Source organism: Planococcus citri, chromosome 1 (genome assembly GCF_950023065.1).
Source record: "Planococcus citri chromosome 1, ihPlaCitr1.1, whole genome shotgun sequence".
NCBI classification, from domain to species: Eukaryota; Metazoa; Arthropoda; class Insecta; order Hemiptera; family Pseudococcidae; genus Planococcus; species Planococcus citri.
In genome coordinates, this window is record NC_088677.1 from 51,917,946 (window position 1) to 51,933,047 (window position 15,102).

The window sequence follows — 15,102 nt, forward strand, 5'->3', positions numbered from 1 at the left end:
TTTTACGTAAGTTTTACGTACTGCGCAGTGCGCGAGCAAGCATCAAATCAGCTGTTCACGTACAACGTTGCACCGCAATGGTTGCTCCACCCACCTCCACCACGTGACGAGGTGACGACACCAACCTGCCATGCGCAGTACGTAACACATACGTAAAATGCTATGACTTTCTTAAGAGCATACTCTATTTCCATACTTGTATTAAAGAGCTTTACCACCACCCTCGCCGTTCAGTGTAGCCAAGGAGAAGAATTCTGTTGACTATCACTTTCTGTTTTAATTTGCGCTTTTGCATTCGCAATTTCAATTTCAAATAAATTTCAGGCTTCTATTTTATATTCGTGAATCGTAATTTAGTATTCATAAAGGAATTTGATCGAAAAACAAGTTGTTTTCAATTCGACAAGGGAATTTAGGATCACGATTTTAATGAGATCGAGATGTTATAATTGTTATATCCTCGATATCTTTTATTTTTCAAACCTTAATCTCGTGGGGGATTTACGGATTTAGATATTTTTCAATAGAATTCGAATTTTCAAATTGCAGCTTAATATGTAATTGTACTTGAAGCGTGTCTAAAAACAAATCTGATGTTCGAAAGATGAACCGTGATTGATACCCACTGAGGGCACTGAGTAGATACTTACCTACCTAGTACCTATATGTGACGCGGCATACGAAAAGGTTACCCCAAGCAAAAAAATCAAAAAAGTAGTTTTCGATAAAAATGCGTTTAAAGTGTTCTACTGTCAATTTTACATAAAAATAGCAAATGAAAAAAAAATCCATTTTTTGGTCGGGGTAACCTTTTCGTATGCCGCGTCACATATATTATTTTGATTTCGCAGAAAAAAAAAACTTTAATCGATTTAAAAATAAACGAAAAATATCCTTTTATCAACTGCATACTACATAAATGATAATGAATACAATGACTTTTGAACCAAACGAACTTTGTACCTATAAAATTTTTCAAAACTAGGTAGGTATATTATGTTCTGTTCATTGAAATATATTATCTGAGGCAGAATGAATAGCGTTTAAAAATACCTAATTTACGAGTACCTGCAACGTATTATGGCTTATGATTAAAAACAGCATTGATAGTAAAATGATGTGATAGATACCTGTTTATATATGTATGTATGTATATCTATAATATTCATTCAATGCATCAACTTTTGCTAACAATTCTACAAATGCGTATCTAATTTTTTACCTATACAATTGTGAATTGTGAATCAGAATAATAAATCAAAAAATTACACTAAGAAAATTTGAAACTACGAAGAAATTGCATTCCTATCTACCTAAAGATCATAAAACCCCATTATTTTAATGAAGTTGCAAACGTGAGGGAAGGGGGTCGTAATTTCGCATTTTTTTCAAATTTTTCTATTCTAATTTTAGAACATAACTTGTACCTCGTCCTCATTCATTTCACGAGGGAACCTGTTGAACGCATTCTTTTCAAACTGAAGGAAAACAAATTAGATTGAAAGAGTATGTTTTGAGATTTTTGTAACCAAAATTTCAGCTCCCAGAGTTCATTTTAAAATTTTTGACAACATATTGAAAATTTAAATAATCCAAAAGAGCTGTTTCAAGGCCACTTTCAAACTTTTTCATGAAGTATATATTTCTGGAGCAAAGTGAACCAACGTAAATATATGTACCTACTTCTTTCAAAGCTATTTTTATACCACAGTTTTGAGCCGTTCTGGAGCCTCCAGCGATTTTTTAATATAAGAATTTGCTCAGTGCAAACAATCGCGAATATTCTCATGTGGTTATATATTTTGAAAATTCTCAAATCTTCACGCTTGGGAAAAAAGTAACCAAATTTTGACAAAATTTTGATTTTGGCTGTGCGAAAATTTAAAATTATATTCACGCACATTTTGCAAAAGAACGCGAAAATTTGGACTTTTAAATTATGTTTTTTCATAGAGTAGTGCATCAGTTAGGTTAGTTATTGTTATTTGAAAGTTTGAAAATAAGTTATTTCGAATTTGAAAGTTTTCATCATGTTCGCAAAAAATTCGCAAACATGTATTGCCAACAATGCCAACACCAGTCAGAAATGAACTTTTAGCAGTTTTAGCACCTATAAAGATTTTGGTCGATGCGTTATTGGGCGTCTTTTCGACCGGTTTTGGAAGTGTGAATTATTCAAAATTGATTTTGTAATCAATTTGTAAACTTCAGGAAATGTGAAAAAAAAATCAAAAAAATCAAATTTTTAAAAGAATTAGGTACAAGTAAGTATACATATAATATAACAATCCGTGAATTAAAATACTTCATAAAACCATTGTTTCTTCTGCATGTTAATGAGAATTTTCCAATTTTTTGCATCATTCGACCAGTAAATAATTTTCTTTTTCTTTAAGACTTTAAGTAAGTTTTATTCCTCATCAAAATTTACGTAAATTCACTTGGGTATTTGCCTATTTGGGTATTTCAGATTACTACTAAAAAATTTGAAAAACTGAGTTTCCCCCATAGGTATAGTATTAGTATGCATAAGTATAACTACATAAGTACAGTGTACAGTACACGAGTACAATACAATGCAACCCGACCCCGACAACCGTGATACAAATACTCGTACAAGGTACAACTAGGTACAACCAATTTTTAAATTTTTTAAAAATTTCATTCAACCAATATGTCACGCGATGTTAGCGAACCTGGTGAGCGCAAAAGTAGTCCATTATGCAGGGTAGCCAGCGTGGAAAAAAATTCAAAAACATCAAACTTGCTGATAAAACCGCAGTGTCGTTTTCATTCACTTTTTAAAATCTATGTGATTTGATCGTGATTTGAACTTCATTCATAATAATGAAAAATTAACACTATTCTATTTTGTTTTACGCTTATCTTTAGTTTAGGTTGAATATGAATATTATTTTTATTTTCTAAATGATATCGTTATTTGGTCGACGTCGCGAATAATCGCCACTGGAATTTATTCGGGTATGTTTCACTTCTCAAAAATTCAACTCGAATTCCCAACGGTGACGATCCCTACGTTTTCATTCATTTCGTAATAATCAAGCTGCTCAACATATTTTTGAATTACTACATACGTCAAAATTGCCGAAAGAATCACGCGGATATGGAGTGCAGAATGGGAATAATTAACACAATATATTCAGGTACCTAATTGAATTTTCAACATTTTATTTCCTCACTTAGAGCTTGTTCTAAATTTGATGTGACGAATGTGTAAATGAAGTACGATAGTGGTCATGATGTTTAAAATCTCTGTTAGAAAAAAAAACACGTAATGGATATTCAATGCAATTTACTTAATACTTTGCTCATGCTAGAATTACCTATCGTTTGCGATCAAGTTCCTCAAGGTGTTTGAGGTGTCATAATTTAAATACTTTGAAATTACCTTCATCTATGTAGACACATAGGTAATTCCTAGTTTGAAATTTAATGAGTAATGTTTCTTCTGTGTCATCTATCGATGGTTTTTGTTGTTTATTGCTAAAAAAATAAGTATAAATATATTTTAATCATTTTATTAATGTGCCAAAAATTACATTTCGTTAACTTTCGACGTTTGTGTTTGCAGAGTTGAGCAACAGGTAAAATGCCAGTTCAGAGTTTTAACGCTGCCGTCGTTTTACTCCACTATTTCAAATCGACCGAAACCATTGATTGGTGAGTTATTGTTTTCCAGTTATAAATTATATTCATGTTTATATTTTTATGAGAAGTGTTCCCCTACACCTACATATTGTGCATATGAATACTTTTTCATCGTCGATGTAAGCTGAATTCTTTGCTATGCTCTACGTACCATCCAAACAGTGATTGTAAACAGGTGGAAACGTTTTTGAATTTTTTTTCTGTGCTCAAACCTGCCCTTTCAACCGTGCAAAGTTTTCTTTTATGAGTTCCAAACACGTCGAAAATGGTTAAAATTTGTGTGCATTTTAATAGTCAAGTAGAATCATCAGCCATGTACCTGTATGGAAAAATTGAGCTAGAAAGTTGAAATTAGGTGCACTGGTCAATTTTCATGCCCTAATCGAGCATTCCAGCCACCAAATGTTCAGTTCTTTCCTGGAGGGATGGGTGAGCTTTAGAGATAGATAACATATGCGCGAATTTCAGCGTTCTTCATTTACGTGTCAATTAATTTCAAAGTTTTTTGGTAAATTTTCCCTTAATTTTCTCAAAACGATTATTCAAAGTTGTCAAATTTGAAGATGCAAACTGAAACAAAAGGCTAAGTCGACTGTTGATGAAAAAATTACATATATGTATCACTTGAAAAATATGTTTCCAATTTCCTCCTACTGAACTTTGAAATTTTGAAAATTTGTTGAAAATAATTTTGTAATTTGGAGCGGAAAAGAGATGTTGGGAAGCAGCTAAAGTAGTGATAGAAGCAGCTAAGCAACAAAAGAGTTTAAATAGGTACATAAACATACGTAATTGAAAGAAAAAATTGATTCAAACTAAAAAATGCTTTGTACTTTATATACAAATTTTCTTTCGATTTCAATTTTTTTGAAAATTTTCCTGTAAGATATTCGATTTTGTTAATTTTTGTGTGTATGTGAGAGGGGGAAGGTCGAGTGGAGAGCTTTCTGAGAATTTGTTTAAAAAAAGGTAGTGAAAGTAGTAGTGATCTTTTTTCAAAAAATATTCCGTTAGATATCGTGGTAAAGAGAAGAGATGTTTGTACCTTCCACCGAAATTTCAAAATGAGTTTTTCAAAGTCAAAAACCGCGCGACATTTTCCTGCTTCATTGCAATTTTATCGTAATGTGAACATATTTTTCGTTGCGAGCTCTCGTAGATGCTAGAAAATTTTTTTTGATGGAATTTCAAAAATAAGTATGTATGTACAAGATGCAATGGCATTGGTGAATAATTTTCAAAAATTGAATTTCTGTATTTTACTATGAAAAAAATAAGTACCTACTCTCTATTGCTGCTATCATTTTGAAGAACGTCATGCATTCTCATGGTAGTTTTTTTGTTTATGTTGACAGCTTTCGTTTAATCACATCTATTCGCCGAGATGACACCGCTTCGCCTCACAGTTGTGATAATCTTATTGCAAATTAAGGTCGCCTTGTCTGCCGATTTGGTAATTCAAATACCAGAACCATCTAATCAGGAAAATGGCATCTATAGACTAGATTATGCTCCACCAAAAGGTTCACCTCCTCCAAACACGACAATTTCGGCAAAAGATATCAACAATATAATTCATTTTTCACACGCTTTACCCGGAACTAAATATGAATTCTGGTTATATTTCTCCAATTCCACTGTATCCGAATTACTAACATGGACTGCAGCCATCACAACTCCACCAGATCCTCCTCTAAACTTGAGTGTTAATATTAGGGGCGGTAAAACAGCTCAGATTAGTTGGAGTGGGCCACTAGCCGGTGAATTTTCTGGTTTCAAGATGAAGGTGCTTAGCTTAACCGAAAATGTGCCAATGCGAACGATAAGTCTGACCGAAAGTCCGTATGTTTTGAAAGATTTAACACCCGGTGGTTCGTACCAAGTTCAGTTGTTCACTGTCTATGATAATAAAGAAAGTGTGGCATATATTTCGCGGAACTTTACCACTAAACCAAGCACACCTGGTAAATTCATCGTATGGTTTAGAAATGAAACCACATTACTAGTCTTGTGGCAACCTTCATATCCGGCCAGTATATTCAGTCATTATAAAGTATCCATTGAACCAGCTGACGCGCCAGAAAGCGTACTTTATGTGGAACGTGAGGGTGAACCGCCTGGTCCAGCACAGGCTGCATTCAAAGGCCTTATTCCAGGCAGAGCATACAATATTTCTGTGCAAACAGTCAGTGAGGATGAAATTTCAACGCCAACTACAGCTCAATATCGCACCATTCCATTGCGACCTTTATCACTGACCTATGATAAGAGCTGGCTAACGTCTCGTAGCATCCGTGTATCATGGGAGCCGCCTAAAGGTTTATGCGAATTTGACAAGTATCAGATTAGCGTCAACGTTCGAAGACAGTCTGGTATTACGACAGCCCCAATTACGCGCGGTAGGGACGAGCCCACAGTATGTGATCTAAATGAAGGATTAGAACCTGGTCGAACGTATCAAATCTTGGTGAAAACTTTCTCAGCCAAAGTGGCTAGTTGGCCAGCTACGTTGAATGTTACAATGAAACCATTACCAGTTAAAGATCTGACCACAGCTAGTGCTGCAACAACCGGTGACTTTAAAATTAAATGGCGTGTAGATAATTCCAGTTACCAAGAATTATTCAAAATCAGTTATGTTGAAGCGGAATCGTTGAATGGTGACAGTAACACCACTTTGGTCGAAGGCAAAGAGTATGATTTAGATTCTCTTTTGCCTGGTCGAAATTATTCCATATCGGTACAAGCAGTCAGCAATCAAATTGAAAGTAATGAAACAGTGGTGTATCTAGCAACGCGGCCATCATCTCCTATCATTGAAGAACTTAAATCTACCGAATTCGGTTTAGATATTTCGTGGAAATCGGATGTGGATTCGAGACAAGAGAACTACATTGTCATTGTATCACGAAATGATTCCGCATCCGAACCTATGATCACCAACACAACCGTACCAAAACTAATGCTAAAGAATTTGTATCCTGGTGCCGGCTATCATATCAAAGTAATTGCCGTCAGTCATGGTCTACAAAGCGAACCCCATGACTACTTCCAAGCTGTTTACCCAAAACCTCCTAAAAATCTCACGGTTGAAAAAGTCAACTCTAATACAGTTGTAGTCCGTTGGCAAGAACCAATTGACTCCCAATTCTCTGAATACTCCATTCGTTTCCGAACTGAAGAAGACGAGAAATGGGTTCGCTTACCAGGTGTAAAAGGTGCCACTGAAACAGAAATCGCCGATATGACACCAGGTGAAAGATACCTCATACAAGTGAATACTGTCAGTTACGGTGTCGAATCAGTTCATCCTCTGCAGTTGAATTACACAGTGAGGCCAAACCCTGTCACCAATATGATTGGATTGGTCGATTCGACCAATATTACTTTGGAATTTGCCAGACCCGAAGGACGTATCGAATATTATGCGGTATTTTGGAGTGCAACCTCAACTGAAGCCAACACCCAGCATCCTATTATTCAAGAGCAGTCGAAAAACGTCACAGATACAGGCAGAGACGAGAAAAATGTTCGAATCTCAATTGAAGATCTGATGCCTGGAATTAAATATCACTTTGATATACAAACTGTCTCATACAATTTAGAGAGTGATATTAGTTCAACAGATTTGCAAACCATGCCACTCATTTTGTCCGAAGTCTTGATTGTCAACGATCCTCTTGACACCGATCACGTTACTCTGAGGTACGTTTTTTATTTTTGTCCAATTTAGGTAATTTCATGTTAATTTAACCAAGGTTTTGGAGTTTTGCTTTTTGATTGCTTCCATTGGGTACGATGGGTACTAATAAGTAATAACTATTCTATTTTCAAAAATGCTGAAGGGTTTTCTTTTTTTCCATGAAAATTTCTCGTCGAATGAAGTAAAAAAAAATGGGGAAATATTTCTTGCACGACCAAAAAGGGCGTCATCACGACAAGCATTTTTTCGTTCATAAAAGATGAATGAACGACAAAAAATGATGAAGTTCCACGCCAGATGACGCCCGACAATAAAGTATTTATGAACGACTACGATTTAATAACGAGATAAGCAGTATTCACGACAAAATAATTTCATACACGACAGAACATTATCAGTTCAATTACAATTATATTTTGTACAATTTTTGACAAATAATCAACTGAGGGTTTCTTTCAAAAAAATTTGAGTGAAATTGTGACTCAGTAGAAGAGAACCAAATTGTCCTAAGCGAAGCGAGGGCAAAAGCTTAGGGAAAAAAATGAGAATTTTGAGGATAGATCGGCGATTTTGTCGGCAAATGAACAATAATTAAATACATGATTGTAAAAAATTTGAATTTTTGAAAACTGAAACTAAAATATTGTTGGAATTTTTGTATTTTCTCAACTTTCTTGAATTTCTCACAATTTCCCAAGTTTTTCCTACTTTCGTGGAACCGGAGGGGGGCAAACTGTCGCCCCTTAGCCCCCTTTTGTTTCGTCCCTGAGGTCAAAAGAGGAAGAGGGGTCGCCCATCAAAGCCCACAAAACACTACTTCTATAAACAGCAATTTTTTACATACCTACTTCGTTTTTTTTGGTATCATTTTAATATTTTTTGAACGCCTATTTCTGTCGGTGAAATGCCTGTTTTCGATAGAAAAATGTTGTCATGAATTGCCTTTTATAGCAGTTGAAAGTAATAAAATGTTGTGAATTTTAATTCGTCGTTCGATACATTATTTTTGTCGTTGAAGTACCTTTCATGTCGGGGTAAGCTCCTTATTGTCGGGAATTTCCTATTTAGTCGTGGTAATGATTTTTCTGGGGTGAAAGTGCCTATGCTTGTCGTGCTGACACCCTTTTTTGTCGTGGTATTAAATCACACCCAAAAAAAATCATTTTCGTGCAGAAATGACGATTTTATGAAGTACCTACATTTATTTGTGTTTGTCTGTCCGCTTGTTTAACCTGTACAAGATTGTTTATTTGCATGTCTGGTTTCTCATGGTCATCTCTGTCTGGCCATCTCAAAGTTGTGTGACTCCTTCTCCAAATATGGCACCCAGAATGGTCCAACTTCCATATTCATAATAAATAAAAAGGTGTTACTTCAGTTTTTGAAGCTATTGACTTAAAATTCAATATCACGTTTAGTCCTTTTCAAACGATTTGAAAATTGGTGGCTTGGGAACATTTTGATTTTTCATTATTTGAATGGGACTGTTTACTAATGAAAAAAAATTAAATGTGTGCTGGATTGAATTTTATAATGTAATTTTTTCTCTCACATGAAGACATGGAAAAAATTTTACTTACATGGAATGTAAAAATTAGCTACCTAAAATTGATGAAACTTTGAGAAAATTTGACAAAAATTCCGCAACATTGCCTAAAAAATTATTCAAAGTACCTAACTTATTAAAAAGTGACTAAAAATTCTGTAAAATAAAGTAAAATCATTCATTATAAATCACAAGTACCTATCTGATTGTATTTTGAAACATTTGTTTGGTTAACTTGGTGAGAACTGCTCAAAACATCATTGAAACATGTCAAAAATTGGAATGAAAACTAAAACTCTTCTCAAAAAATCATTAAAATCAAATACAGTGGCGTCGCGATAAGTGAAAATTCAAGGAAAGAAAATTTTTGTTTCACTTAAAAGAGTTTTTCACATGCAAAGGTTTCAGTTAGGGAGTTTTTTTTTGGTTAATTTTCACTTATCGAAATTCGGATAAAAAAACGAAAAACATGAACTGAACAATAAAATTTTCTGATTTTCAGTGATCAATTTCGAATTTAGTTTGATCAGTCAGTCTTTAAACAGCTCACAGGTCATTCTTACCTTCTTGTTTGACACATAATCCATTGGAAACAATTCAACTTTAGCAAAACATTGAGGCTCTTTTTCACTTATAGAGGCTGAACGAGTCAGTACCTTTCAGTTAAAGAGGTATTTTCACTTATAGAGGTAAAACGCAGACAACATTTCACTTGTAGGTAGAGGTAAACTCGATAATTTTGGGATAAATCCTAGTTTCAGTTAACGAGGTAGCCCTTTTTCACTTATTGAGGTTGATTTACACATAAAATTGGTCCAAGGTGAAGGGAAGGAGGTTTTTATTTCACGTATTGAGTTTTTTCACATATCGAGGTTTCACTTATCGCGACACCACTGTATGTTCTATTAAAAACTGAGAAACTCAGCTGAATTGACAAAAAATGTAAGAGATTTAGATATCATTAAAATATTCATTTTTTTGGTAATTGTCAATGATTTCAAGGGTTTTTAAATCAAAAACTGATTTTTTTTCATTGAGTTGTTATGACAATGACAATGACCCACATATTTTCTAAAATCCAACTTGTTTATTTGTTTGTTAATTCAACAATTTCATTTCTCATGTCACAGGTACACACCAACGCCTCAAAGTTCATCACATTTCGATCGTTATCGATTCCAAATATCAGATCCATCAATAGCAGTCAAAGAGAAACTGGCCAATGACACAGAAACCAAAGTAACATTTGATAATCTAGTACCTGGAAGACTGTACAATTTCACCATTTGGACAGTAGCTGATGGTGTTGCCAGTCAGCCGCTTTTAAAGCAAGATCGCCTCTACCCAGAACCGATTCTTGGTATCAATGCCAGCTCAATTTCTGATCGTTTCATTGATTTAACTTGGGATCGGCCTAGAGGAGAATACGACACATTTGAAGTACAGTATTTGAACGCTGATGATATCCTGGTTCAAAATTCCACCTCTGATACTCGTATCACATTGACTGGTTTGAAACCATTTCACAACTACACATTCACTGTTATTGTTAGATCTGGCACTGAGTCATCAATTTTACGTCATTCATTACCAGTCAGCAGTAGTTTTGCTACGGATGAATCTGTTCCTGGCCAGGTCAATAAGTTCCATCCTATTGATATTCAACCTAGCGATATTACGTTTGAATGGTATCTTCCCAAATCCGAGCAGAATGGTGTTATTTTAAAGTTCACTGTTATTTATGGTTTGGAGGGATCAAGTCATGTGCAAATCAAGGAGTTTAAACCATGGGATATACAAGGTGCTGTGAAAAATTTATCACCTGGTAAAACATACCTGTTCAGGATACAAGGTGAGACAAAGATTGGACCCGGTCCAGAAACGGTGTGGAAACAACGAATGCCTATTCTGGCACCTCCTAGACCAAGTAGTCAAGTTGTGCCAACTGAGGTGCGTCGTGGAACCACAACAATTCAGATCAGATTCCGTAAAAATTACTTCAGTGAGCAGAATGGGCCAATTACCAATTACACAGTTATTGTGGCTGAAGATGATAACAAAAACGCATCTGGAATTGAAATGCCGAGCTGGAGAGATGTCCAAGCATACAGTATTTGGCCTCCATATCAAGTGATGGAGCCTTATTATCCATTTGAGAATTCTTCAGTTGAAGACTTTACCATTGGTGAACAGAACTGTGAAGGTGTTAAAGGCTACTGTAATGGACCCCTTAAGAGTGGCACTACGTATCGTGTGAAAATCAGAGCATTCACCGCACCTGATAAGTTCACTGATACGTTTTATTCATTCCCTATACAGACTGATCGTGATAATACACCATTGCTTGTTGGTGTCAGCATCCCTCTTATTCTGATAATGATACTTTGTGCTGTGTTCTTAGCATTGAAAAAGAAACGTTCAATGATTAAGAAAGCGATAGAATGTCGTAATGATAGCTTATCGTTGCCAGAAAGCATTGTAGAAACGAGTCGTCCAGTAAGATTAGAGAATTTTGCCGAACATTATCGCATCATGTCAGCTGATTCGGATTTCCGTTTCTCTGAAGAGTTTGAGGAACTGAAACATGTTGGTCGTGATCAACTAAACACTGCAGCTGACCTGCCCTGTAATCGACCTAAAAACCGATTCACAAATATCCTTCCTTATGATCACTCCCGTTTCAAATTGCAACCAGTTGATGACGAGGAAGGCTCAGATTACATCAATGCTAACTATGTACCTGGTTATAATTCACCCCGTGAATTCGTTGTTACCCAGGGCCCTCTCCATTGCACTCGAGACGATTTCTGGCGCATGTGCTGGGAAAGTAACAGCAGAGCTATTGTCATGCTCACCAGAGTGGTAGAGAAAGGTCGTGAAAAATGTGACCATTACTGGCCATATGACACGTTACCAGTTTACTATGGTGATATATCCGTTACATTGCTCAATGATACGCATTATCCTGACTGGGTCATCTCTGAATTTATAATGTGTCGAGGTGATCAGCAACGTATGCTAAGGCATTTCCATTTTACTACGTGGCCTGATTTTGGGGTACCAAATCCACCACAAACGCTTATACGATTTGTCAGGACATTCAGAGAACGAATCGGACCTGATCAGAGGCCAGTTGTTGTACATTGTAGCGCTGGAGTTGGTCGTTCCGGTACATTTATTGCATTAGATAGGATACTGCAGTCGATTATCCATTCGGATGTTGTTGACATTTTCGGCATTGTGTATGCGATGCGAAAAGAACGTGTCTGGATGGTGCAAACTGAACAGCAGTATATTTGTATTCATCAGTGTTTGTTAGCTGTACTTCAAGGGCAGGAAAATCAGGCTGCCATTAGAGAAATTCATCATAATCAAGGATATGAAGATGACGAAGGCATAGCCGAATCTAATATATGAGTTTTTAACCTTAAGCGTCAATTTGAAGCCATATTTTATATTAAAATGTAAACATTGACCAAGCCTTTGTTAACCACTGTACATTGCGCCAACAACTTTTACATCTTGATGTTTCATATTTTGATACATAGGTATATAAACCTGCCATATTATACAGGGTGGACAGAAATATCGGGTACCCCTAAGAAAGTTTTTCATTAAAAATATAGGTTGGCAACGTGAAATAGATGCATATGATTGGTGAAATGTTATCTCTCCAGTCTAACAACCAATCATGTGCTACCATTATTATCATTCACTGTGACCAACCGAAGTATTTATCAGAAAACTTTTTTAAGGGTACCCAATATTTCTGTCCACCCTGTATTGTTGCGTATCCCTCCTCCTCCCCATACCTATTTCATTCACTGGATTGTATTTTGCTATTATTTTTTAAAATTTTGAAGTTGTTATTATTGTTTTTGTTGTTATTGTTTATATTTATGTTTATATTTTTCGTTTCAATTACGAGAACTATGAAAAAATCAATTCCAATATGTGCTGCCGTTATTGAACTATTGGCTGTATGCATGCTCCATCCGTCCGTTTCTTAATATTTTTTTATTTAATTTTTTTTTTACTAAAGTGGACATTAGTGCCTAAAAATTTGGCTATTACCTACTTTGCATTTCATCGCGTATTATTATTATTAGTTATAAATCATTATACTTAAATGATCTTATTTTAATAATGTAAGTGACCCAGTTTAAATTCTTATTTATTTGGTAGGAGTACCTAGATCTGTTTTGATATTTACTTAATAGTGATAAATTTTCTTTTCATGATTATAGATTAGTCATCTTCATAAATTGAATCAGTTATTTTTAGCAGCATTTTAAATAATTGAATATTTGACATGACTTAACATTGTTGCGTACTGAATACTCCTTATGTTTTGGTGAGATTTTCATCTACCATACTATACTTGGTGATCTTGACCTTGACTAAGCATAGCTTATTCATCGATTTTTTAAATTTTCCATTCATGCATGTACTAAAGTACCTAATTCTTAACTTAAAAGTTGAATTTATGTGATAGGAAAACATTATTGCCTAAGAGAATATTTTATGACTAGGAGAGATTTTTTCAGTGATTTTAAAAATGTGATATGTGCAACTTACATCTACCTATACGTATAATGTCTTCCTTAACCTATGTACTACATACCTACCATGTAATTTGAAGCATATTTTCAATCAAGAATTGAAATAAAAGGCTCATTTGTATTGTATTTTTATAAATATGTATGTATCTTACTGATTCGGCAACTATTCGATATGTAAAGTACTACTGACCCATTTTTATTTTTATGCATTAATTTGTACCTACCTATACGTTGTATTTTCGTTGTTCAGCTTAAAGTAATGTGATAAAATGTCAATTACTATTATTTTTATATTAGATATCTAATTTACTTACTGTTGGATCGGATCTAATAGGTGATGAATAAAAATATATGTACTTTGCTCTTCTAGATCCAAAATTTGTCAACTTTTTGAAAGAAAAATATTAGCGGAATTTTTTTAATTCAATTAAAAAAGAATACATTGTATGTAATGTACTTAACTTGTTAACCATATTCTACATCCTTCTTTGTAAGTATGCGTATTACTTTTTTTCTTTTTTTTGCGTGTGTGTGAATAAATTTATAGAATGATAAAATGTTTTTTAATTGATATTTTATGGGTGAGCTAGATGCAAAATGTTGGCCTTCTCACAGGGATTTTGGACCACCATTCAAGATGGATCATGTAAGTGATGTAAGTTTTGACTCAAAAGGATTTTTATTGCATACTGTGCTACATGGATACAAAAATGGTGCCAAAAGATTCAAAAATTGAGGAAAACAGTCAAAAACTTATGAAATGTTAACGATGTTTTGAAATTGGCAATAATGACCAAGAAATTGGCAACACGGTGTGCCAAAATATTTCTTCAGTTTCAGGAAAGATACATATTTTTCAATATTTATTTTTTGCGAAGAAAAACTTTGAAACACATTTATCCAAGAATAAGCGATTTGCAAATTTTCAACTGCTCAGTGCTTACAACAAACTCTAAAAGTGGTCTTGGATTTTGAAGGCAATAACGTAAATCGACGCAAAATCTCACTCAAATGCCTTCATTTGAGATTCTTGGGTTGTGACAGGAGTGAAAAAACAACGATTTTTTTCGAAAATGTCCCCTATTTGAGAGCCCAAATCTCCCCACATGGGTACCCCCGGAGCTAAAAAAATTTCTGAGTTGCTTTTAACTCAAAATAAATGTCTTTACTGAATCTGATCAACATTCACAGACCTTTTTTTTTGGGGGGGGGATTCGCCCTAATATGTAAGTATGTCCTTTGGTATAGTACATACCTACGTAGACGTACCTTCCATAAGTTGCAATAGGTACGAACTGGTTGCGGCAGCAACGTTGTGTACAAAGGTACCAACTCCTACAAAACCGACGTATGCAACTTCATTATCCAAGATGTGATTGAAATTGACTAATCACTAGGGTTACATCTTACTCCACATTAAAAATTATGCTTCATATTCGAAAGACATGAGAATAAATTCCCGCCTATTCGTTTGTTTATCATCTCGCCAACCTGTCTGATTATCAGCGGTAACACGTTTTAATCACAATAATCAGCGATTTTAATTTAATGACTAGACAAGGTAGGTAGTTAAAGGTACCCGGCCTCGGTATAATCCGATATTGGTTTGAGTTTAACCAGCC

General features: G+C 34.8%; 1 protein-coding gene across 1 annotated transcript; it reads left to right on the forward strand.

Annotated features, from left to right (window-relative positions):
• Positions 1–2,797: 2,797 nt before the first annotated feature.
• Positions 2,798–13,846, forward strand: LOC135832616 (tyrosine-protein phosphatase 10D-like). Its single transcript, XM_065345980.1, has 4 exons — positions 2,798–3,164; positions 3,593–3,681; positions 5,025–7,374; positions 10,049–13,846. The coding sequence occupies exons 3-4, from the start codon at positions 5,054–5,056 to the stop codon at positions 12,333–12,335; spliced, it is 4,608 nt and encodes a 1,535-aa protein (XP_065202052.1). The 5' UTR covers positions 2,798–3,164; positions 3,593–3,681; positions 5,025–5,053; the 3' UTR covers positions 12,336–13,846.
• Positions 13,847–15,102: the final 1,256 nt, after the last annotated feature.

Bases quoted from the DNA above. Each gene is read 5' to 3' on its own strand.
- LOC135832616 (XM_065345980.1), top strand. From the start codon at position 5,054: ATGACACCGCTTCGCCTCACAGTTGTGATAATCTTATTGCAAATTAAG. The intron at 7,375-10,048 runs GTACGTTTTTTA...CTCATGTCACAG, and splicing joins ACCGATCACGTTACTCTGAG to GTACACACCAACGCCTCAAA.